The sequence below is a fragment of the Branchiostoma belcheri genome, unplaced genomic scaffold, assembly GCF_001625305.1.
Source record: "Branchiostoma belcheri isolate BF01 breed outbred unplaced genomic scaffold, Haploidv18h27 scaffold46, whole genome shotgun sequence".
Classification (NCBI taxonomy): Eukaryota; Metazoa; Chordata; class Leptocardii; order Amphioxiformes; family Branchiostomatidae; genus Branchiostoma; species Branchiostoma belcheri.
In genome coordinates this window covers 1,872,234-1,894,862 of record NW_017804087.1, presented here as the reverse complement: position 1 = coordinate 1,894,862, position 22,629 = coordinate 1,872,234, and the positions used below count along the sequence as shown (strand labels likewise).

Genomic DNA, 22,629 nt, shown 5'->3' with positions numbered 1-22,629 from the left:
CAGTATCTAAAGACAAATCCCAGTTGAGTGTAGGGGCCCCCGAATTTTGAACTTGACACTGTGATTTCATCTGTACATTGTGTTTTAACCAGGGTAAGACATCTTTGGCCTTCTTCCTGCCAAGGTAGCTGTTTGCACCAAATTGTAATGTTTGAAGGGTTAAAGGCATCCAGTAATTTCAGGGCAGTTAAACTAGAGTTTCTTGTCATTTTTTCTTGTCATATTGTGGAAAAAAACCCTATCCCATTGCGCATGTCAGAATGTGTGATATCTGTGAGGTAAAATGCAATGATTGAATGTGTTTTTGTAGTTATTTCCACAGGCACCTTGGGAATGCTGACAGGAAGTTAGGTCAAAGGTTCCACAAAAGGCTATCCCATCTCCTGTCTTAAATTTCCTTCCATATGCATATTTGATACTGTATTGGAGCCTGTGGGAAATTCTAAAATGCATAGACAGAATCAACAAGAAATTCACAGTAGTCATTAAGACAAAAAAAAACAACACTTGATTTCTATATACAAAATGTATTTTATGGAATGATGAGATCTTTGGCTTGTTATTGTAGGTGCTGGCTAACTATTCAGTGTCGGATGCTGTAGCCACATACTACCTGTACATGAAGTATGTGCACCCCTTCATCTTTGCTCTGTGCACCATCATTCCTATGGAGCCGGATGAGGTAAGAAAACATCAGATTACGATATAACTGCACACTCACTCACTCACTCACTGTCAAGTTCGCTTCAAATCTTTCCATATCTAATTGCTATTAAACAAAATATCTCTTCTTTCAAAATATCTTTATTCGAAAATGAGTGGAAATTTTGCTGCAGTTTTCTTCTCTGTCCTATCCTGTCATTCTTTTTGTATTCGTATAAGAAGATCACTTTTCCTTGGTCCCATGGGCAGTTATACTAGGCAAGTTTGACCGTATTCTTGTTTCGTTCTCATAGGTGTTAAGAAAGGGCTCTGGAACTCTATGTGAAGCCTTACTGATGGTCCAGGCTTTCCATGCCAATATCGTGTTTCCCAACAAACAAGAGGCCGTCTTCAACAAGCTGACCAGCGATGGACACGTGCTGGACTCGGAAACGTACGTGGGAGGCCACGTGGAATCTCTGGAGGCCGGCGTCTTCAGGGCTGACCTCCCCTGCAGATTCAGAATGGTACAGTCCTTCCTGAAACTTTTTTTTTCTTTTGGTGCAGGATTTTTATCTAGCAACTAGAAATTCTCTGATCTATATGATGTAGAACTAATAACAATTTCCGATTTTTGAGGTGTTTGAAAACTTCCCAAGAACTATCGCAGAGTGGAACTCGTTGCCACCAAGCACAGTTGGGGCATCATCACTAGAAAGCTTTAAACAATTTCTGCAATTAAATGTGCAAAGATTGAGCGTAACAGGTTGTTCGGTGTGATATAGCTAGCTGCTGCCATGCCACGTGCCTAGCGCCTGCAAAGCTGGTGTGAACATGCCGAAGGGCGGTTGTACCGGCTATACTGATACAGATTAAATTATTTCAAATGCTTCAAGTATGAAATGATGACAAAAATGTGCTAAATAAATGTCAATATCAAATTTCCTCATCCAGACTATTTCTTGTTTTGCCACCCTAAAATTGCATTGGATGTCTTTAATTCTGTTATACCATTTCTTGAACTCTAGGTTCCTGAAGCATTCCAACAACTTATAGACAAAGTAGAAAGAACCATGAAGTTCAGTATTGAGGAGGAAGAGGGCATCCCTGTGGACCAGGTAACAAACTTCGAGGAAGTTTGCAACGATATCAAGCGGAAGCTGGCGGAACTACGTGATACGCCATCACGACTGGAAAACCCCATCATCTACCATCTTGATGTCGGTGCCATGTACCCAAACATCATTCTAACTAACAGGCTACAGGTCAGCATATTACTGTTTACTTTATTATTTATTGCTTGTTAGCTGATGATGACAATATCAAAATTTAATGTACATTGGTAGGGAAAGACACAGTGTGCCCTCCCTGAATTTTGTCGTGTTTGTTACAACAAAGGACATTTGATTGTTTAGGTCTATCTACAATAAAAAAGAAGAATTCAGAGACCTCAGACTTCCATGAAATATTTAAATCCTTTGTGATGGTGACTATGACACACATACCAAAAAAAACAATACCTTCGTTTTTCATGGAGGTAATAACAAACGTTAGAAACATCACTCAAAGTTACACTCCTATCTCTCCTGTATAGTACAGTAAGGCCATGGTGATTTGATTATATGGATGACATCCTCCGGGAGCCCCAAAACTGATGCGCGCGTGCGAATAAAAAAAAAGTTTTGCGAAAAAAAAAGTTCTTTTCATTATGAAATCTACGTGGTCATCAGGCTTTTAGCTAGGGGGTGTCCAGGGTGTCTTTTGGACGCCCTGTACTGAAAATAATAAGAAATTGGACGCCCTACTTTTTTGTAGGACACCCTAAAGACGCCCTATTTTTTCCACTCCCAACCCTTGCCATGCACACATGCCTCCCTTCAGCCTTACTATAAATACAAAAATGATGGTTTACTGAAGGAAAAAACTCAAATTTACACCTGAAAATGCAGAAAGTAGTGTTTGAGAGCATTATGAATTTCAAAAAAGCCCCCCTAAAATCTTGCACTCAGCACGTCTGCACTGTGCATAGCATACAATAAAGAAAATGGACACCCACCAAAAAAATCCTAGCTAAAAGCCTGGTGGTCATGAGGGTTGAACAAATGGCACAGAATATGGTTTGGCGAATAATCTAATCTTCAAGGTCATTTCTTTACAATTTCATCTTTTTCGTTTGATTTTGGCATTCTACGACATTGGTATAGTTTTTATTAATTTTTTTTGTAACTTATGGTATATTTTTGCTCATTTTGCAACTGTTTTGTACGATTTACAGTATGGTTGAAAACTTTTTTTTTGGGAAACGGCCGAAAATTCATGCGCGCGCGGATGTCATCCATATAATCAAATCAACATGGCCTAACTGTTGTACAATAGAGGAAACCAAGGACCAATGCTGATAGACACAATGAAACAGACTGAATCTTCTATGCAGTATTTATCAAAATGAATGATAGATTATGATGTTTTTTCCAGCCGTCAGCCATGGTGGATGAAGTGACGTGTGCAGCCTGTGACTTTAACAAACCTGGTGCCACCTGTCAGCGCAAGATGGAATGGACATGGAGGGGAGAGTACAGTAAGCAAAAGTAGCACATCGGCAGAATTTACTACTAATATGCCTGTGCAAAACCCCTAATATATTGTGTATAGCACTTCAGCAGAACAACTTGTATTTGTGTATTTAATTAAGGGTGACTTCCCATCTATACCGCTAGTTTTTAAATGTTATATGAGAAAGTTTATAGTCTGCCACAGGCCAAATTCTCATATAACTTTAACTAAACATCAGACAAAAACGTAACATACCCCTTTAACGAAGTGCAATGTTTTGTAATTCTCAGTGCCAGCTAGTCGCAACGAGTACCACCGCATCCAGCAACAGTTAGAACACGAGCAGTTCCCCCCGTTCAAACCCGGCGGGCGCCAGCGTGCGTTCCACGAACTCACCAAGGAAGAACAGGCCGGCGCCGAGAAAAAACGACTTGCTGACTATTGCAAGAAAGCCTACAAGAAGGTCCACGTAACACGAGTCGAAGACCGCGAGACGACAATCTGCCAACGAGAGAACTCCTTCTACGTAGACACGGTACGGGCGTTCCGCGACCGGAGGTACGAGTTTAAGGGGCTTCTTAAGGTGTGGAAGAAGAAGGTAGCCGAGGCCCTTAAGAAAGGTGAAGCCGCAGACATCAAGAGAGCGAAGGGGATGGAGATTCTGTATGACTCCCTACAGCTGGCACATAAGTGTATTCTCAACTCTTTCTACGGATATGTCATGAGGAAAGGGTAAGTTTTTCTGTTTTTCTTCTGACAAGGCCTAGGAAAAAATCTGTTTCCTGTTTCCCAACCAAACCTAGAAAACTGCCCATGCTAGCCTTTTTTTTGTAGACACCTGCAACAGACATAAATTTTTCAAACTGATTGACAATTTCTAGCTCCATGATCTAACACTAATAAGACGTTGAACTGCCCCCTTGCAGTGCACGTTGGTACTCCATGGAGATGGCAGGTATTGTGTGCCTGACTGGAGCCAGGATCATCACCCAGGCCAGGGAACTCGTGGAGCAGATTGGGTTAGACTCACCTCTCCTCTCTTACACTATTCACTGTACCTTACTGAGGTCATGCCAATTTGACGAATTTTGTCTAACATGTGTGTCTGTAAGAAAGTAGTGTTCTGTTTGGAACTCCAGGACATGGGAAGTACTCAAGTAGAGAACTTCTTTCAGCTAGCTTCAAAATTTAAAAAAATACACCACAAACATTTTTCATAATTTTAAGCTGTGGACTGAGTGCTTGGGAGTTCAAATCCCACTGTTGTCGCTCACCCGACATGCACGCTTCTACTAGCAGTCGCAGTCCTTAGGACGGGACGTTAAGCCGTGGTCCACTGTTCATTATCATAAAGAGCTAGGCGGAATTTCCCTGGTACAATGAACCTGTAAATACTGTACATAGCATGTACAGTCGAAAATTTGGGTATTAGTCCAATTCTTTGTGTCGGAAATTGCATACATTTTCTTTTTTTTTGTAGACGACCCCTTGAGTTGGACACAGACGGAATCTGGTGTATCCTCCCAGCTAGTTTCCCAGAGAACTACATCATCCACACCACAAACACCAAGAAACCCAAAGTCACCATCTCCTATCCTGGAGCAATGTTAAACATACAGGTTAAAGATGACTTCACCAACCACCAGTACCAGGAGCTGGTCAACCCTGCAACGTTACAGTACCAGCAGCGCAGCGAGAACTCCATCTTCTTCGAGGTTTGTTTGTTTGTTTTAAATAATTGGTAAACTGCCTTTTGGTGTAAAACATGAGTGAGTGAGTCAGTGAGTGAGAGTAGGTGGGTATGCTTATGGATGGATGGATGGATGGATGGATGGATGGATGGATGGATGGATGGATGGATGGATGGATGGATGGAGTTGAAGCAATACTATCAAAAATGTATATCGACATTCATGGAGCAAAAATTGTGACGGAAAACAGTTACCTGGGCTGATTTTTGGGGTGCCACCCAGAAAATAAAGGAATCATCTTTGGGGATTTTTCCGTGCTGTTCTAAATGCCCAAAGTAGAAAATAATGATGCAAATGTGCTATTGTGGAGCAGTACAAAATGCATGTATCAATATCACACAGATTCCCTTTTGTTTTGCTGCCCTGAAATTGCAATAGATGCCTTTAAATTAAAGTGCTTCAAAACATAGGTTCTAGGGATTCGAACCCAGAACCTTTACTCCACAATACTAACTACAGTACCCCCTTGCCACCTAGGTTGATGGACCGTACTTGGCCATGGTGTTACCAGCATCCAAAGAAGAAGGTAAGAAGCTGAAGAAGAGGTACGCTGTGTTCAACTTCGACGGCACGCTGGCAGAACTGAAGGGTTTCGAGGTGAAGAGACGAGGCGAGCTTCAGCTGATCAAGATTTTCCAGTCGTCTGTGTTTGAGTCGTTCCTGAAGGGGTCAACGCTGGAGGATTGCTACGCCTCCGTTGCCACGGTAGCAGACTACTGGCTAGACGTGTTGTTCAGCAAGGTAAGTATCAAAACCAGTTTGGAACCTTTTTTTTTTAAATTATACATTAGACATTTGCTACCAGATACCTTTGACCCAGTGTTGACGTCACACTTCAAAGAAGCCACGTGACAAGCCTCACTGGCTCAGTCTACTGAGGAAGACCAGAGTGACTGGTCGAAAGCTCTAGGTGAGAGAATCTTTTGTGTTGGACCAAAAGTTTTAACTTTAAACATTAGACATTTGTGTTTTCATCATTGCACTTCTAGAAAAAAGTTACAGTACAGATATCAGATAGCATCCCATCTACACATCGCTCTCAAAAGGCATGCAAAATCTGTGCATTTCTTGACTAAAATGTGTACAGAAGCTGTTTGTTTCTCATGTAAAATGAGTGTGGATGTTCATGTTATCATGTGTGGTTATGTGTTGTACATGTACAGCCAGAAAGAATTGCACCTATTCCCAAAAATGATTTTTTTGAGCCCTGTAACCCTGATATATATCTGTTGTTTTCCTAGGCTTGTGACATGCCGGATGAAGAGTTGTTTAACCTGATCTCGGAGAACCGCAGCATGTCCCGTAAACTTGAGGACTACGGTGAACAGAAGTCTACTTCTATCAGTACTGCCAAGAGGCTGGCAGAGGTTAGTACTACCTTGTTCTATATAAAATGTCATTCAGTCAGACCCGGTGTCAACAGCATGTCGGCAGGACCCTGATTTTTGGATGATTTTTGTTCATTGTTTGGTCAAGGTTCTGCACTGTTACCAAGCTTAAGAGCTAGAATAATTCATTTCTGTGACTCTAGCACCCCTTTCATAGTTGTTCATACAGAATCTTGCAGCTTGGTTCTGTACCCTTTCCACTTTGTCTTTGTACACATGTATATGGATCCCATACTGTCGCAGCATATTCTAGGTTCAGTCTTACAAGCGACGTGTAAGCTAGTGGGCATGCCCACAGATTACTTTTGATTACTCCCAATGTCTGTTTAGCTTTAGCTGTGATATTGTTAGATTAAGATTGTGAGATTGTTAGAATGTTATACATTGAAACATTGTACTGTAATGTGACATGATGTTAGAACGTTGTTGGTCCATGTTCCAGTTCCTGGGAGACCAGATGGTGAAAGACAAGGGTCTGAGCTGTCGGTTCATCATCTCCAGAAAACCTGAGGGTGCTCCTGTCACTGAGAGGTCAGCACAACACATTCAAAATCTTTTCTTGTCATATGGCCACACTGACCTAATCTCTGAAGACCCCCCCCCCCAAACTAGTGCGCGTGGGAGAATAAAAAGGTTTCAGATAAGAAAGAAATGCTGCTAAACCACAGGAATACAATTAAAGCTAATGGTAGTTATGAATTTGCTGTAGTACATAGCGACTTTTACGACAAGCCAGCACATGCCAGCTTTTTGCAGCTTTCTGAAATCTAATATTTCTTGTTGTCCAGTGCTGTACTATATTACATTATACATAACATTTTACTTTGAAATCTCATTTCACTGTTAGAGCCATCCCACTGGCCATCTTCCAGGCTGAGCCCAGTGTGAAGAAACACTACCTGAAGAAGTGGCTCAAGTCCAACTCCATCACTGACTTTGACATCAGAAATGTGAGTATTGTACTTCTGGGATGGAAGTATCGTTTTGAGCGGCACTGGTTTAGGGGAGTTTGTATGTATCTCATTCTTAGCAGCAAGGATTGGAAGTGAGTGGACAGAGATTGGGTTCTGTTGATTGACTGGGTTGTAGGATGATGTGGTATGAGGTTGTCAGGAATGTGTACTGTGTAATCATGGTATAATATGAGACCACTTGCACATTAAGAACTACTGAAAAGTATCAAGCTCCCCATTGTATGTAGCTCCAAGCTCCAAACTTTAGCAATGTCCGTTTGGTAATGCTGTATCTTTTCCTCAGATCCTGGACTGGGGCTACTACATAGAGAGGCTGGGAAACACCATTCAGAAGATCATCACCATCCCGGCAGCACTGCAACAGGTTAGTGTCACATCCTGCAGTTCAACTGTCAACTGCTAGGTGGTGCTTGCATGTGGTCTTTAGAAAGAAAATTTAATGATGATGAACAGCCAATCAGCTTTCTTGACACATCCACCTACAGGTGAAGAACCCAGTGCCCAGAGTCGCTCACCCTGATTGGCTTCACAAGAAGCTCCTGGAGAAGAATGATGTCTTCAAGCAACAGCGAATCAGCGAGATGTTTGCTCCTCTTCCGAAGAAAAGGATACAGGTAGGTTTTAAAACCTTAATTATTATAGGCTTAATCTTCAAAATGACCTTAGACTTTACCATAGTGTGCTTGGAAATTTCTTGAAGTTTTCTTGGAAGCATTTGGAAGTTTGAACAAGAAAAACTCAGTCGTCTTGAGTACAAAGCTTACTTTAGGCTTTTTTTCCACAGTGGCATGTTAAAATTTGTACTTGTAATGGGTTTAGGCAGCAGGGAAATGGTTCTAGCTATTTAAGGGTGGTACCAAAAAATAAAGGGACTCCTCACATGGCTGTTTCTTACCTGTTTGAAATACTTCAAGTATGATTATATTAATGATGATGAAAATGTGCTAAGAAATGACAGTAAATGTTAATATGAGACAGATTTCCTTATCTAGAATACTTATATTGGTGGCCTCAAATTGTATTTGATACCTTTAGGCCACACCAATTTAATTTCTTGGTTAACGGATTCGCCGCTTCATTTTTTTCTGATTTGCAAATAAAAAGAAAAATCCAGAATCAACTGTAAAATGCCCATATTTTGCCCTCAACAGTTGAAAACAGACCTTTTCATCCTAGTTGTTACAGTTATTCCATCTTTCAATGCAATGGTATCATTAAAAGTTCAAAATTCATTGTTTAAATTTTGAACCAGCCTAGTGTGTTGACTTCATGACTCCTATCGTACCATTTTGGGCCATAATTGGATGCCTAGGCCTGTTTTTATTTTTGTATTTTTTCGCCCGCCCGCTCCATTATTTTTCTAGAAAAATCCGTTAACCAAGAAATTAAATTGGTGTGGCCTTAAGTGCCTTTATATATATATAAAGTATATATATATATATACATAGGAGGAGGATACTGCATTTGAAGATGGTGACAACAGTAACGATGGTACAAGTAACAACATAGCAGACATGGAGGACATGGCTGGTCCCAGGACGACCGGTCACGGCGTAACGGTCGCGGTGTCGAACAAGCGCAAACGGGACAGCGGTGACGACAGGGTCGGCCAATCACAGGAGGACCTGGAACTCACGCAGTCGTGGCGGGAAATTCTCGGACCTCCGCCACCGCTGGGAAACACAAGGGTTTGTTTGAAACATTCAGTACATCTAAATAGGTTTAAACAATTACCTGTTAATGTACCACACTATACAATTGCACACGAAAGGCAATGGAGGATGAAATACACTCTAGTTTCAGTTGTTTGTTCTTCATTTCGAACATGCTTTCTGCAAATACACAATTCTTATATCATATTAAGGCTGGACCTAAACCCATGATATATTGCACGTATTGAAACATTTTACATGCAATTTAAAAAATACTTGCAAAAGTGTATTACATGTATAGAGTCAGTAGTAAACCCAAAATTTGAAGCTCTCAAACAATATTATCCCAAACCATGAAACCCCTAGCCTATTTTTTTATTTATCAGACTGCAAGATTGCAGGTTGCTGAATATTTCCTCTGCAATCATATTGAATATATTATCCCTGCAAAAATGCAGACTGCAGATGGGTATTAAATTTTCTAACACTGACTTCTTTACCCAATCATAATCATAGGAAGAGAAACTAAAGTGGCTTGACTACCACAAGAGGAAGTGGAAGCTGCAAGCGAAGCAGCGTGATGCGAGAAAGCGCCAGGACAAACGGCGTAGACTGGACGACGGCGAGACGTCCGGCGCCGTCATCAGGAGCAGACCAACCACAGGGCTCGGGGGGTTCCTCCGCAAGACCGCTCGCTCTATGATGGACATGCCCTGGCAGATCGTACAGGTAAACACTTTCGGTTTTCTTTCATTTTTTTCTTTACCAAAAGAAAACATATTGTTTTTGCTCAGTTTCCCCTTCTTCCATTCCAAACCAATAAGGTCAATGACCTGAACCAGACGTCTGTCATCATGGTAACTGGTGTTGGGTTACATCATGTTGCAATTTTATAGCAGGAGGGATTTAGACTCCTGTCTGACCATTTATATATGAATGTGTTTGAGTAAGAATTAACAGAGCAGACCATATGTGAAGGTAATTATACCTGCACACTCCCTATTTGGGTATATCGTTTACCTTATGCAGTATTTCCTATGCTTATCGCTAGGTGGCGCACGTGTACAAAGCTTTAATCGCAAAGCATCACGGGATATCATGACGTAATGACTATGTTCGCCGCCATTTTCCTTGTGCGAACGCCAAGGGGTGCACGTTGTTTCCCTACTCCTTATTTTTTCGGATTTTCTTTCGGCGTTATGCCCAAAAAGAAGGATAAAACGAAGTCTTCTGCCCACGGGGGCGATTCAGGTAGCCTTTCGGAGGACCAGACAGGTCGGAATGGCAAGAGAAGTGGTCAGTTTCCCAACGCTAGGCAGGCAAAATTCCTTGCCGTGGAAAAGACAGGCGTGCCTGCACTTGCCTCCGGACAGGAGGAAGAGGAGTCGGGTGAACGAAAAGTCCCCGCTCCTACAGCTGGAGGTTCGGAGGGAAAAGAGAAGAACTCCAACCTCATTCCGCCGCTTGTGGAGCGAAATGCCCCTTCGGCGTTGGCACTGGGAAAATCGGTCAAGGAAGGAGACGGCGCGGAGCTGCCCCGGCCCAAAATTCCTCCGGGCTCGGAGGAGTTGGGCTCCCCGACCATGCCGAAGCTTGGTCGGGAAAAGTCTCCTCCACCCCCACCTCCACCAGGAACACCCTTCCCGCCTGGATTCGACGCTGCCTCTTTTCTTCAGTGGGTCAGTTCCAGCCTGGGACTTCCTCAGGCGTCCAGTTCATCCCGCCAACCTCGGGACGTTGACGGGGCGGTAGCGTCGACCAGCCGAGCCGGCGTAGTCGGTTCCGGGCGCAAGCATCCAGGTTCGGAAGTGGAAGAGTGTTCGGAGGAGGGGGAAATCACCATTTCGGACTCTGAAGAGTCTGATGAAGGTACTAGTAACTCCTTGTCATTCGATAATCCTTACGATAAGAAAGGGAAAGAATCTGAACTTCCCGAGCAAGTCGCTACATTTTTGACCGAGGTCTTTACTCATAAATTAACGTATGCGGAGTTCAAGGAGAGGAAGGAAGCTTTTCCAACTCCACCTAGCGTGGAGTTAGCGCTTCGGGCACCCATTCTAGACCCAGTAGTGGCGAATATGATTAAGAACGACACCGTCAACACGGATAAGAATTTTAGTGATTGTCAGGATAAGATGCTCATGGCTGCTAACCCTCTGGTGGAGCTTTTAGCGGCAGTTAAGGGTTCGGACCATCCCCTGAACCCAAATGCTGTGTGTAAAGCGATAGAATCGTCCTTGGTCTTTTTGGGTTCAGCTTCCTCTACTATGACTCAGTACAGAAGGGAATTGTGCGGCAGGGACATGAAACAGGATATGAAGCATGTTTTCAAGACCGACTTGCCCACTGGTTCTTCCAAATACTTGTTTGGAGACACCTTTTTGGAGAAGGTTAATACAGCCGATCAGGCTAGACGCACCTTGAGTAAGGCTTATAAGCCAGCCCCTTCGAGTACTTCTAGGGCTAGGGACAGGTTTCAGTCCAACCGCTCGAAGTTTAACTATAACTACAACAAGTACTCCTCAAACTCAAAGGGTTACAATTTTCGTCCCTACTATAACAACAACAACAACTACAACAATGCTAGACCATGGTCAAATGCCGGGGGTAAGAAAACCTCGGGGTTTCGTTCAGCGCAGGGCACAAAAGGCCCAAACAAACAGTAGCTCTTCCTCGTCATCAGACTCTGCTCTGTTCTCCGGTTCAGCACGCAGGGCGAACAGCTTTTTTCATGAAAAACTGGGAAAGGATTTCAACAGACAGATGGCTTTTGCAAACAGTTCGGGGTTACCGTATAGAATGGGAGTCCACTCCAGTTCAGTTCGTTCAGCCGGTCACAAATATATCTGGGGAGGACAGAGCAAAGGTTGTAGACGAGGAAGTGCACAGTATGTTGGAGAAAGGTGCAGTGGTCCAGGTGGAGCCCTGCGAGGGCCAATATGTTTCTACGATTTTCCTAGTCCCGAAAGCTCGGGGAGGCTGGAGACCGGTTATAAACCTAAAGTCTTTAAACAAGTTTGTTCTGAAACGTACTTGCAAGTTCGAAGGGATAAACCTAGTCAAAGAGTTGTGGAAAAAAGGAGATTTTCTAGCAACTATAGATCTAAAGGATGCGTACTTTACCATCCCAATAGCTCAGAGCGATCGAAAATTCCTTCGTTTTTCGTGGAGAGGAGTTCTTTGGGAATTTCAGTGTCTTCCCTTCGGTCTGACGTCGGCGCCGAGGGTATTTACCAAGGTTTTGCGGCCGATTGTGGCCATTCTAAGGAGACAAGGATTGTTAATAGTAATTTTCCTAGACGACTTACTGATCATTGCAAGGTCGAGGGAACAGTGCTTAGAGCACATTGCTATAGCCAGAGAGCTTCTAGAGCAACTCGGTTTTGTTCTCAACCTGGAAAAGTCGCAGTTGATACCGTCTCAGGTAGCGACCTTCCTAGGCCTTGTTCTCGATTCTCGTACTTTGACAATTTACCTACCAGAAGACAAGTTAGACAAGGTAGTGAGTTCTTGCCAATCACTTCTAGAACAGGAGGTGATAGGAACCAGGCAGCTAGCCAGCGTGGTGGGGCTGTTAGAGTCCACCAAGCAAGCCATTCTTCCCGGGCCCTTACATTTCCGGGCTCTGCAACAGCTTCTCAATTTCGGCATAAAGAAGCCGGGAAAATTCGACTCTTCAGTCAGTCTAACCCCAGATGCAGTAAAAGATCTACAGTGGTGGATCAGTCATGTGCGCGAAGTAAACGGTCGCCGAGTCTTTGTTCCGTCAGACCTGACAATTTGCACAGATGCCTCACTGGAGGGATGGGGCGCGCATTGCAATGGTCAGGAGACAGGCGGGCGCTGGTCACAGACAGAAGCGCGCATGCACATCAATTGGCTAGAGTTGAAAGCGGCCTTCCTGGCGCTAAGAAGCTTTGTGAGCGCGGATACTCAGCATGTTCTGCTAAGGCTGGACAACACAACAGCCGTTGCATATGTGAATCACATGGGGGGAACAAGGTCGCCAGATCTGGCAGCCTTGGCCCTGGAGATGTGGTCGTGGGCCTTGGAAAGAGGCCTGATGTTGTCTGCAACTCACGTTCCCGGATTGACAAACACCCTAGCGGACAGGTGTTCGCGGGTTTTTCTGGACAAGGTCGAGTGGCAACTGAACCGCTCAGTTTTCCTGTCATTGAACAATTGGACAGGCAATGCATTGACAGTAGATCTGTTTGCGTCTCGTCTGAATGCTCAGCTGAAGGAGTATGTCTCTTGGCACCCAGAACCAGAGGCCATGGCAGTGGATGCTCTAAACATTCACTGGGGCAACCTGGGGCTAGCGTATGCCTTTCCCCCCTTCAGCCTAGTGTTCAAGGTACTGAGAAAAGTCCAGTCAGACGTAGCAACAGTGATTTTGATAGCTCCAGTTTGGAAGTCTCAGGCTTGGTACCCCAAGGTGTTGAACATGTTGTTCGAGAGTCCGGTTCTCCTGCCACAGAGCTGGGATCTGCTGTTCCTGCCACACAACAGGAGACCCCATCCGCTGTTGCCAGATCTGATGCTTGCCGCGTGGCCAATATCAGGCGACAGTTGCAGGGTCGGGGCCTTTCGGCAGGGGCTTCAGACCTCATCCTCTCGGCTTGGAGAGAAAGTACTTCTAGACAGTATCAGTCAGCATGGGCTCAGTGGGCCAGCTGGTGTGATAGAAGGGAGATTGATCCAGTTTGCGGCTCTATAGAGAGCGTAGTAGAATATCTTGAATGGATGTTCCGACAGAACTACTGCTATACATTGTATGTCAATTGGGGTGGCTCGTTCTGCGATCTCGTCTGTACACTTACCAGTAGACCATTGTAATGTGGGTAGTCACCCTCTAGTGTCCAAACTGATGAGAGGTCTGTTTCACAAACGTCCTCCTTGTCCAAGATATGTTTCAACATGGGACGTCAGTCGGGTCCTAGAGTACCTTCTGCATTGTTGCCAAGCTAATAGTCTTAGTTTGAAACAGCTGTTTCATAAGTTGGTAACACTAGCGGCATTGGTGTCAGCCGACAGGGGTCAGACTTTAGCGGCTCTTGACTTGAGATTCATGAAAAAATGTAGAAACGGTGTTTCTTGGACAATTCCTACCCTGCTAAAAACTTCTAGACCAGGAAAACCTGCCAGAAAGTGTTTTTGGGCGGCCTTCCCGCAGGACAGGCGCTTGTGTGCCTTCACATACCTGAAGGAATATCTAAGGCGGACTTCTTCCCTTCGGAAAGAAAGGGGGGGGGAGCAGAAGTTGTTCATATCATACAGGAGACCACACAGGCCGGTTGGTTCTGCGACCCTGGCCAGGTGGGTTAAGTCAGTGTTAGGCACGGCAGGTGTCGACACAGCAACTTTCTCAGCTCACTCCACTCGAGGAGCGTCCACTTCAGCTGCTGCAGCTGCCGGGGTGTCTCTACATAGCATCATGAAGGCAGCGGACTGGTCACGAGAGTCTACCTCCCTGAAGTACTACAGGAGGGACAACAACCAACACACGTTTGGCCAGGCTGTGCTGTCCACGGCTCTGAAGTCTGCATAAGGTAAACGATATACCCAAATAGGGAGTGTGCAGGTATAATTGAGGATTAGGCAAATTGTACTTACCATGAAGGATAATCCCAATTATACCTCACACGAACTATTTGGGTATATCTTCCCACCCTTGCTGTTCTCAGCTTCCAAGTAGCTGAGAATGCCCACCCATGGTGAACAGCACAGACTCTTTCTCGCACGTCGTCAAATGGCGGCGAACATAGTCATTACGTCATGATATCCCGTGATGCTTTGCGATTAAAGCTTTGTACACGTGCGCCACCTAGCGATAAGCATAGGAAATACTGCATAAGGTAAACGATATACCCAAATAGTTCGTGTGAGGTATAATTGGGATTATCCTTCATGGTAAGTACAATTTGCCTAATCCTCAAATATTAAGCATTTGCTTTGCAAATGTTACCTTTCTAGTTCTTAATATTTTGTTCCACCTGCTAAAATTCAGTTGATGGAGACAGACACCCCGGGACAGTTCAAACTCTGGGCCCTGATTGGTAGCGACCTGCATGCCATCCGCCTGAACGTGCCGCGGATATTCTACGTGAACCAGCGCGTGCCAAAGGAGGACAGTGAGGGCGGAGTGTGGCGGAAAGCCAACCGTACCCTCCCCAGGTCCAACCCTGTCTATAACCTGTATGAGTACTCTGTACCTGAAGAAACGTACAGGTGGGTTTTCATTGAATTTCCATGGCTTGAAATTTTTTCCCTGTGAATTAGGTTCAGCGGGTGGGTAAGTCACTGACATTTTGGTGACCGGGTGTCAACTTTCTTAGGGCAATTCTGAATGGTTCACATTGCATAGCACAGGTGTCACTGCTGTAGATGCATTCCTAACTGCAACGTACATGTACATGTATGTGTGTTGCACATACATGTATATAGTATATTACACAGCTAAAAGCTGTTCAGAAACTTGCCATTAAACCTAGTTGAGCAGGCACCTAGAGTGTAGCCGGGCTACTGCAGTCACCAGCCACATTAAATTTTTAAAACAGTCCAGTCCAATTTTACAAAGCCACTTTTGTCATTCAGACCTACTCTCAGCAGCCATACATTAAATACAATTTCCTTTTACAGTACCAATTTATTTACGAAGACCCAAAACTACTTTCTAGAAGTCTGAAAACTCTTGTTTCGATATTGACAATTTGAGGCCGTTTTTTTTTCCAGGGAGCACATGAATGAGATTACAGCTGACCTGTCTGCACCTGAAGTGGAGGGAGTTTACGAGACCCAGGTCCCACTGACCTTCCGAGCACTGGTCAGACTGGGCTGCATCGCAATGGTCAACAGACAATATGCCAGGTAAGTCAGTGTAAACCAAGAAGGATCATGACTGTGGTGGAATGGTTGATTCAGAACCTTTAGGTCCTGGGTTCGAATCCTCCAAAATTCCCCAATGTTGTGCTCTTGGGAAATGCACATAACATTCCTCACTTCACTCAGGTTAAAATTAGAAGAGAAGCCAAGAGGGAATGATTCTTCTCTCTTTCTGAAGGTGGTAACAGTGTTAACAGTAATATGCACTGGTTAGTACATTTTGTAGCCCTACATCTGGACCAAATGATCGTAAGTTCAAATCCTGGATGTTGTTGCTCAACATGTATAAATGCACGCTACTGGTTAAGGGTTGCAGTCCTTAGGACATGACCTTAATCCATGGTCCACTAGCATACTGATCATTGCACTTGTCAAAAAAGCACTAAAGGAATTTCTCTTATCCCATATACTGTATGCTGATATTTGTGAGGCAAAAATGTTACATGTATGTTTGTTACAGAAAAATGTTGCTTGTTTCGTATTGTTGGCTCATTCTAGCTACACTGTATTTGTTGGTGGTACCAAAAAATAAAGGGACTCCTCATGTAGCTTGTTTTTTAGTTTAAATTCTTCAAGTATGGAATGATGCCGAAAATGTGCTAAGAAATGGCAGTAAATGTCAATATTAGACAGATTTCCTCTTTCAGAATATTTTTTGTTTTGCTACCCTGAAATTGCATTGGGTGCATCTAATAGTACAAGAATTCTGGAAACTTCATTGTTTCTCTTTGTAGATACCTGAGAGACAGAGACATGGACAACTTTGACCTTGAACACCTGGAGTTCAAGACGGTGGCTCAAGTGGGGACATACCTACCTCCTGGGTGTATGCGCCATGTCTTCTTGTACCACAACATGTCCCACCAGAAAGCCATGTTTGGTAGGTTTCCCTTTTAATTTTTTGTACTTTCATTTTCCCAATTTTTACCCCCTTGTATGAAGTGTCATTACTTGTGTTGCTGTTCTTATTTCTACATGCTCTAGGCACATTTGGGACACAGATCTAGAAAGGAAGTTAGGTCAAGGGTCCCAGAAATGGTTATTTCACTTCCGGTCTTCAATTTCCTGCTATATGCATGTCTGTAAAGCAATTACGTCAAACCCTCTGTAAGTTATAGCTGTGAACACACAAACACGACCAAAGCCTTGCAGATTCATCCATAGTCTTGTACATGTATATACGGTATGTACAATTCTTTTGTACCCATGTGTCTGTATGTTTAGTAACTGTTGTCTACCCTACAAAAGCCAAAGTGACTACACTTTTTTTTTGTTACTGAAGTTCTTCTAAACTGTGTATTTCAGGAGTGTTTTTCCCGATGGCTGGCCGTGCTGCAGTGTTTGTACTGGACACAGTCCGCAGTAACCAGATGCCAAACCTATCCGCCATGCTGCAAGCCGAGTGCAATGCCAGGTCACTACTTGTCCTATAGAAATGTTTTATTTTATTTTATTAGAGTTGTGTAATACATGTGGGACACAGGCAGCTATTACTGGTGTTGTGACCCACACAAAAGACTTACATTTGTAACTGAACACATACATAGCAGCTACATACAGTGGCAAAAAGCATTACTCCAGTCAGAAGCTTTGACTGAGGAATAAGTCTAATAGACATGGAAAATTGAGCCAGGTGAGAGAATTAGAAATGTACTGGATGTGAATAAGAAAATCCCTTTTTTGTGTGTGTTTTTTTCCTGTAGGCTTGCCAAGGGTACAGAGGAGGGCCTGTTGCCATTGTCAGAGCACCAGTTTGAAGTAAAGTGTGAAACAGATGCACAGAAGATCTACAAGGCCATACAGAGGATGCTCAGGGCATACAAGGTAACCAATGGAAGTAGAAGGATTTTTCCTAAACATGCAACAAATTTTAATGTAGTATACACTGGACATCTTACATTGAACACAAACCTCAACGACGCTAGGCCGCTGAAGTTCTGAAGAACTTAAGAACTCAGTACAGTGCCAAACTGCTAACTGCCGCAAAAGGCCAGCATGTGCCGGCTTGTCGTAAAACTCACTAGTACATGTATGTACTACTGCAAAGTCACAATACCAGCTTTGTATTCTTGTGGAATTGCAGCATTTTTGGGGGGCTGGAATTTGCCAGCGCGCACTAGTTTAGGGGTCTTCAAAGGATGTCATCCATAATAAATATTTAATTAAGTCAGTGTGGCCTGAACTTAAAGTTGTCATTCAATGTACCTTTAAACACTTTTGGGTACAAAATGTAGGATGAGACCATAACTTGGTAAACCACTTTGTTTGTTTGTTTGTTTGTTTGTTTGTGTAGGATGAGAAGAGAGGTCCAACCCTGATGGCTGTCCAGTCTCCCTATGACCTTCAGCACCTGGTGACAGCCATGCCAGGACTGGATGACTTCCCTCTGGTACAGATGCACGCCTCTGAACCTGACAACCTGTTCTCTGTCCTGGACTGGCAGAGACAGGTCTCTCGCAGGTACTGTACTAAAACTTATTTTTGTGGTGATTATGAAACAGCACAAGAAATTGGACTTACCTTAATGTTCAACTGTACAACTCCAGTCTTTGTCAAGGAATGAGCAATCCACCGCTTCCGTGACGTCATGCAGATAAAACATGTGACTCAGTTAGCAGTGGATCATACACGTAGGTTGCAGAAAGTCTGTGGCGCCCCCCGTCTCTGTTGAGGGATGGTTGTAATGCCCTGATGTAGATGGCCTTCTTACTTTTGTATTGGTTTTATTTTGTGCTAGGAGTGTAAGGCTGTCATGAAAGTTCATCTGTGTTGGTAGTAATCTGTGTTGGTACAGTGTAGTTACATGTATAAAGTTAAAACTTTTGATCCAACACAAGGTAAATTTTCCCACCTAGAGCTTTCGGACTGTTCCTCTGGTCTTCCTCGGTAGACTGACCCAAAGAGACTAGTCACAATCCATGGAGATGCAGAAGAAAGAAAGTTGACAAATTATTTGTTTGCGGTAATGATAAATTCATGGGACAGCTGTGACCGCGAAAACCATAAAAGTACCGCAAATATGTGTTAAAAAAAGAATCATTCTGCATCTTCTTTCCCGCAGAATGCTTCAACACTATGTGTACATGGAGACTAGGCTGCAACACTTGACGGAGTTGGCTGCGTACTTCCACGTGCCTGTCGGTAACCTCCCACAGGACACCAGCCTGTTCGGTGCAGACCTGTTCTTCGCTCGCCACTTACAGGTAAGAGTACACAGTTTTCGCCCTATAGGGATTTCTATAGTTAAGGAGAACAAAGTGAGAGGGTTTGACACTATAAAATTTACAGTAGGGTGCACAAACAAGTTACAAAAATTCAATATGCTTGGGTTGAGGGTACATCCTACAAAATACTGTATGTGAAAATCAGCTCAAGTTTGCTGTGTCGTTTTCCCATGAAAATCACTTTTATTTGGCACTTTGAATGTGAACTGCAGCCGATACACACTGTACTAGGTCATTACAGGATCCAGGCCGAACAAGCATCCTGATTCAAATTATACGGTCTCAAACCCGATGTATTCCTCTCAAGTACTGTGCCTCACTACTTTATGCCCGGACTGCTTTTGACTACGGGGTTTGCCCATAAATACCGTGTTATGCAACCTTACAGAAACACAACCACCTGCTGTGGTGCTCGCCCAATGACAGGCCGGATCTGGGAGGGAAGGAGGCAGACGACAATAGGTGAACATTTTTGATGACACCTCAAACGTACTATAGTTACAATGAAATTTGTTGTTACATGTTTGATGACACCTCAAACGTACTATAGTTACAATGAAGTTGAAAATATTGTTGTTACATGTCCCAGAAAGGTACTGAAAGAGAAAAGCTAAATATCTTTTCCCTATCTTCTGAAATAAACAGTACTGTTCTTTTGTTGCCTTGTTGGATTCTTAGCAGTGTGAAAAAAATATTAGACAGAATTAGCAAGAAATTCACTATAATAATTAGAACAAGAAATAATCACAAAATATTTCAAGAAGGTGATTTCTTTTTTTTTTTAGGCTTGTGACAGAGTTTGAGGATGCCACTAGTGTGGAGCTGAACAACCCAGGCTGTTACCACACTGTGTGTGTGGAGTTAGAAATCTCCAACCTGGCTGTCAATACCATCCTACAGGTAACTTTGTTGGAGTGAAAGCTCATTTCTGTTGGTAGAATCCATAGTTGTAACATTCTAGGAGCTCACCATAAATTTTTGGACAATCTCGTCAACTGTCAATTTATAACTTTGTATTTGCTGGTACTTCATACTAGATACTTACCTCCTTCATGGAGGTTTGTTTACGTGGGGTGTTTGTTTGCTTGTGACTGTGAGTCGAGTCTCAGGAAGTGAGGGGGAATAGTGTTACCACAGAATGACAGGAAGGTCAAATTGGAGCTCAAAATGGTCTCCCTGCAGAAGAGGATGAACTCAGGAACAAAATGAAGGAGAGACAATACTCATCTGCTTGTAAAGATACATGTATGATACAGTACAGTTCTTACATTCTTGGAAGTCTAACATTTTGAATTTCTTGTTAAATTTTCCATCTCTTCTGTCAGTCCCAGCACATTAATGACATGGAGGGAGGAGCAGGGTCCAGTATCAGTTTTGACACCATCCAGCAGCCCTTCTTAGAGGAGATGATAGCAGGCCAGAACACTCCAGGTAAGGTGTAGCTACTCTTAACTATTAACTCAGAATCTAAAGGTTCTGGGTTTGAATTCCTGGCAGGCCCCACTGTTACAGTGTGTCCTTGGGAAAGGCACTTTACATCAATTTCCTTAAAACTGTGTTGGATATAAGAAAATGAGCACACCCAAAAATGCCATATTGGAAGATTAACATTGTGGTATATCATACATTGTAAGTTCACCATTTTCCTGTGTCTGACCATTTGACTTCTGGTCATTCTGCCTGCCAATCACCCACCCACATGCTGTCAACCTACACTGTCCAGAAAGACAAACACTGTCCAAACAAACAGACAAGCCCACCAAAACATTACAGAACAATGAAGTAATTGTCTCTTGTAGGAAGTTTTTGAGACAGGTTCAATTGAATGTACATGTATAGGGCTGAATATAGTTGCAAAATAAAAGAAATACATTTTGTAATACTATAACTGTTACAACATTGTCTATTTCCAACAGGAGCAAACCTGGCCAGCTATGATGAGACAGCTCTGTGCTCTGGAACGTTCCGTATCCTGAAGAGTATGGTGTACGGCTGGCTCCGGGATGTCACACAGTACAACAACGTCTATGCTGACTACCAGATCATGCAGTTCTACAGGTCTGCTCTACATTTTTTTTTTATTGTTGTGTTTATGTTTACCTTCCCAGAAGGGAAACGGTTATTTTGCACGGTCTCTACTTCTTCTCCAAACATGATATAAGGTTAATGACCTGGACCAGATGTCTGTCACCATGGTAACTTGTGCTATGGCGGAGGCTCTGTGGTGTGGGGTTACATCATGTGGCAAGACAGAGCTGCAAGGGCTGGTCACCATATACCACACTAAGTATAATATGCGAATATATGAAAATGTATTCATTAAGAATGAACAGAACAGTAGTTTGCAAACCATTGTGAAGGTAAACAAGTTTTTGCTTTTGCAAATGTGACCTTTCTACATTTGTAGACTAAGTGTAGTTTGACAACCTAGCTAGAAGCTTACAATGTAAATTTTACCTGCCTTTATGAAATATATTTTACAATTCCAGATGGCTGGGCACGCCGAGTGCGACCTTGTATGACCCTGCGTTACGCCGCACCCTACACACCATGATGAAGAAACTGTTCCTCCAGCTGGTCTCCGAGTTCAAGCGCCTCGGATCCATCGTGGTCTTCGCCAACTTCAACAAGATCGTGGTGTGCACGAAGAAGCGCCGCGTCGAGGATGCTCTGGCGTACGTCGAGTACATCACCAACAGTATCCGGTCGCGTGAGCTGTTCCATGGAGTGGACATCACCCCCCAGAAGTGCTGGGACATCCTCATGTGGCTGGATCCTGTGGGTCCCTTTGTTTTATGTTTAGTACAGAAAACATTGTTTTTGCTCAGTTCCCTCTTCTTCTTCTTCTCCAAACCAATAAGGTCAATGACCTGAACCATACATCTGTCACCATGGTAACTAGTGTTGGGTTACATCATGTTGCAATTTTATAGCAGGAGGGATTTAGACTCCTGTCACCATATATGAATGTTTGAGTAAAGGAGTTAAAACCTTGTGAAAAATGTATGGAAAGGGAAGTTAAGATCCGTACTAAAGATTGACTCGTACAAAAGTATACAATATAGATGCCAAGTGACTTTGTGCCAGTCTTTGTAACTTTTTAATGGTCTTGAATTTGCTTCCAGGCGAATCATGGAGGGATGAAGGCAGAAATCCCCAAGTCTTTCCTCCAAGGGGAGGAGGATGGACAGAATGGGGGAGAAGGGCAGGAGAAAGATGGAGAAGACGCTGAAGAGGAAGAAGAGAACAATGATCAGGAAGAGGAAGGTGTCAACCTCGCTGAGGAGGTAAATAGACCAGGGCTGTAGCCAGCACCCAATTTTCCTTTACCAGAAATTTGCAGTGTGTGACGGAAAAAATTTTCAAACAAATCCGTCAACCTTGACGGACAAATCAACAAAAGTTTCGGGTAAAAACATCCGAAGGACCATTGACAATCAATCACAACCCCATGATTTTCCTCTGAAAATGCAGAAATTGCATCTTTAAAGACATGCTACCCCGGAAATTTTGAAAATTGAACCTTCTGAAATGGCATTTCCTGCGTGAGTTTTTTTTTT

At 43.4% G+C, this 22,629-nt stretch overlaps 2 protein-coding genes across 2 annotated transcripts in view; both read left to right on the top strand.

The window, feature by feature from the left end:
- LOC109479006 (DNA polymerase epsilon catalytic subunit A-like) overlaps window positions 1-22,629 on the top strand; it is a 32,534-nt gene that overhangs the window by 5,793 nt on the left and 4,112 nt on the right. Inside the window, exons 14-41 of the mRNA XM_019780852.1 lie at window positions 569-682; window positions 957-1,169; window positions 1,671-1,907; window positions 3,118-3,220; window positions 3,486-3,927; window positions 4,122-4,214; window positions 4,676-4,910; window positions 5,424-5,687; window positions 6,188-6,313; window positions 6,777-6,865; window positions 7,182-7,284; window positions 7,592-7,672; window positions 7,794-7,922; window positions 8,757-8,996; window positions 9,477-9,689; window positions 14,971-15,191; window positions 15,696-15,830; window positions 16,580-16,725; window positions 17,151-17,259; window positions 17,549-17,669; window positions 18,139-18,305; window positions 18,907-19,048; window positions 19,458-19,531; window positions 19,855-19,969; window positions 20,395-20,500; window positions 20,986-21,127; window positions 21,559-21,847; window positions 22,195-22,356. Of these exons, the coding sequence (XP_019636411.1) occupies window positions 569-682; window positions 957-1,169; window positions 1,671-1,907; window positions 3,118-3,220; window positions 3,486-3,927; window positions 4,122-4,214; window positions 4,676-4,910; window positions 5,424-5,687; window positions 6,188-6,313; window positions 6,777-6,865; window positions 7,182-7,284; window positions 7,592-7,672; window positions 7,794-7,922; window positions 8,757-8,996; window positions 9,477-9,689; window positions 14,971-15,191; window positions 15,696-15,830; window positions 16,580-16,725; window positions 17,151-17,259; window positions 17,549-17,669; window positions 18,139-18,305; window positions 18,907-19,048; window positions 19,458-19,531; window positions 19,855-19,969; window positions 20,395-20,500; window positions 20,986-21,127; window positions 21,559-21,847; window positions 22,195-22,356 (4,611 nt within the window). The remainder of the gene's footprint in view (window positions 1-568; window positions 683-956; window positions 1,170-1,670; window positions 1,908-3,117; window positions 3,221-3,485; window positions 3,928-4,121; window positions 4,215-4,675; window positions 4,911-5,423; window positions 5,688-6,187; window positions 6,314-6,776; window positions 6,866-7,181; window positions 7,285-7,591; window positions 7,673-7,793; window positions 7,923-8,756; window positions 8,997-9,476; window positions 9,690-14,970; window positions 15,192-15,695; window positions 15,831-16,579; window positions 16,726-17,150; window positions 17,260-17,548; window positions 17,670-18,138; window positions 18,306-18,906; window positions 19,049-19,457; window positions 19,532-19,854; window positions 19,970-20,394; window positions 20,501-20,985; window positions 21,128-21,558; window positions 21,848-22,194; window positions 22,357-22,629) is intronic.
- LOC109478975 lies at window positions 10,525-14,040 on the top strand. The gene is made up of 2 exons (XM_019780806.1): window positions 10,525-11,460; window positions 11,521-14,040. Exons 1-2 carry the CDS (start codon window positions 10,544-10,546, stop codon window positions 11,624-11,626), a joined length of 1,023 nt encoding a protein of 340 aa, XP_019636365.1. The 5' UTR covers window positions 10,525-10,543; the 3' UTR covers window positions 11,627-14,040.

Bases quoted from the DNA above. Each gene is read 5' to 3' on its own strand.
- LOC109478975 (XM_019780806.1), top strand. From the start codon at position 10,544: ATGCCGAAGCTTGGTCGGGAAAAGTCTCCTCCACCCCCACCTCCACCA. The intron at 11,461-11,520 runs CTATAACTACAA...TCCCTACTATAA, and splicing joins TCCAACCGCTCGAAGTTTAA to CAACAACAACAACTACAACA.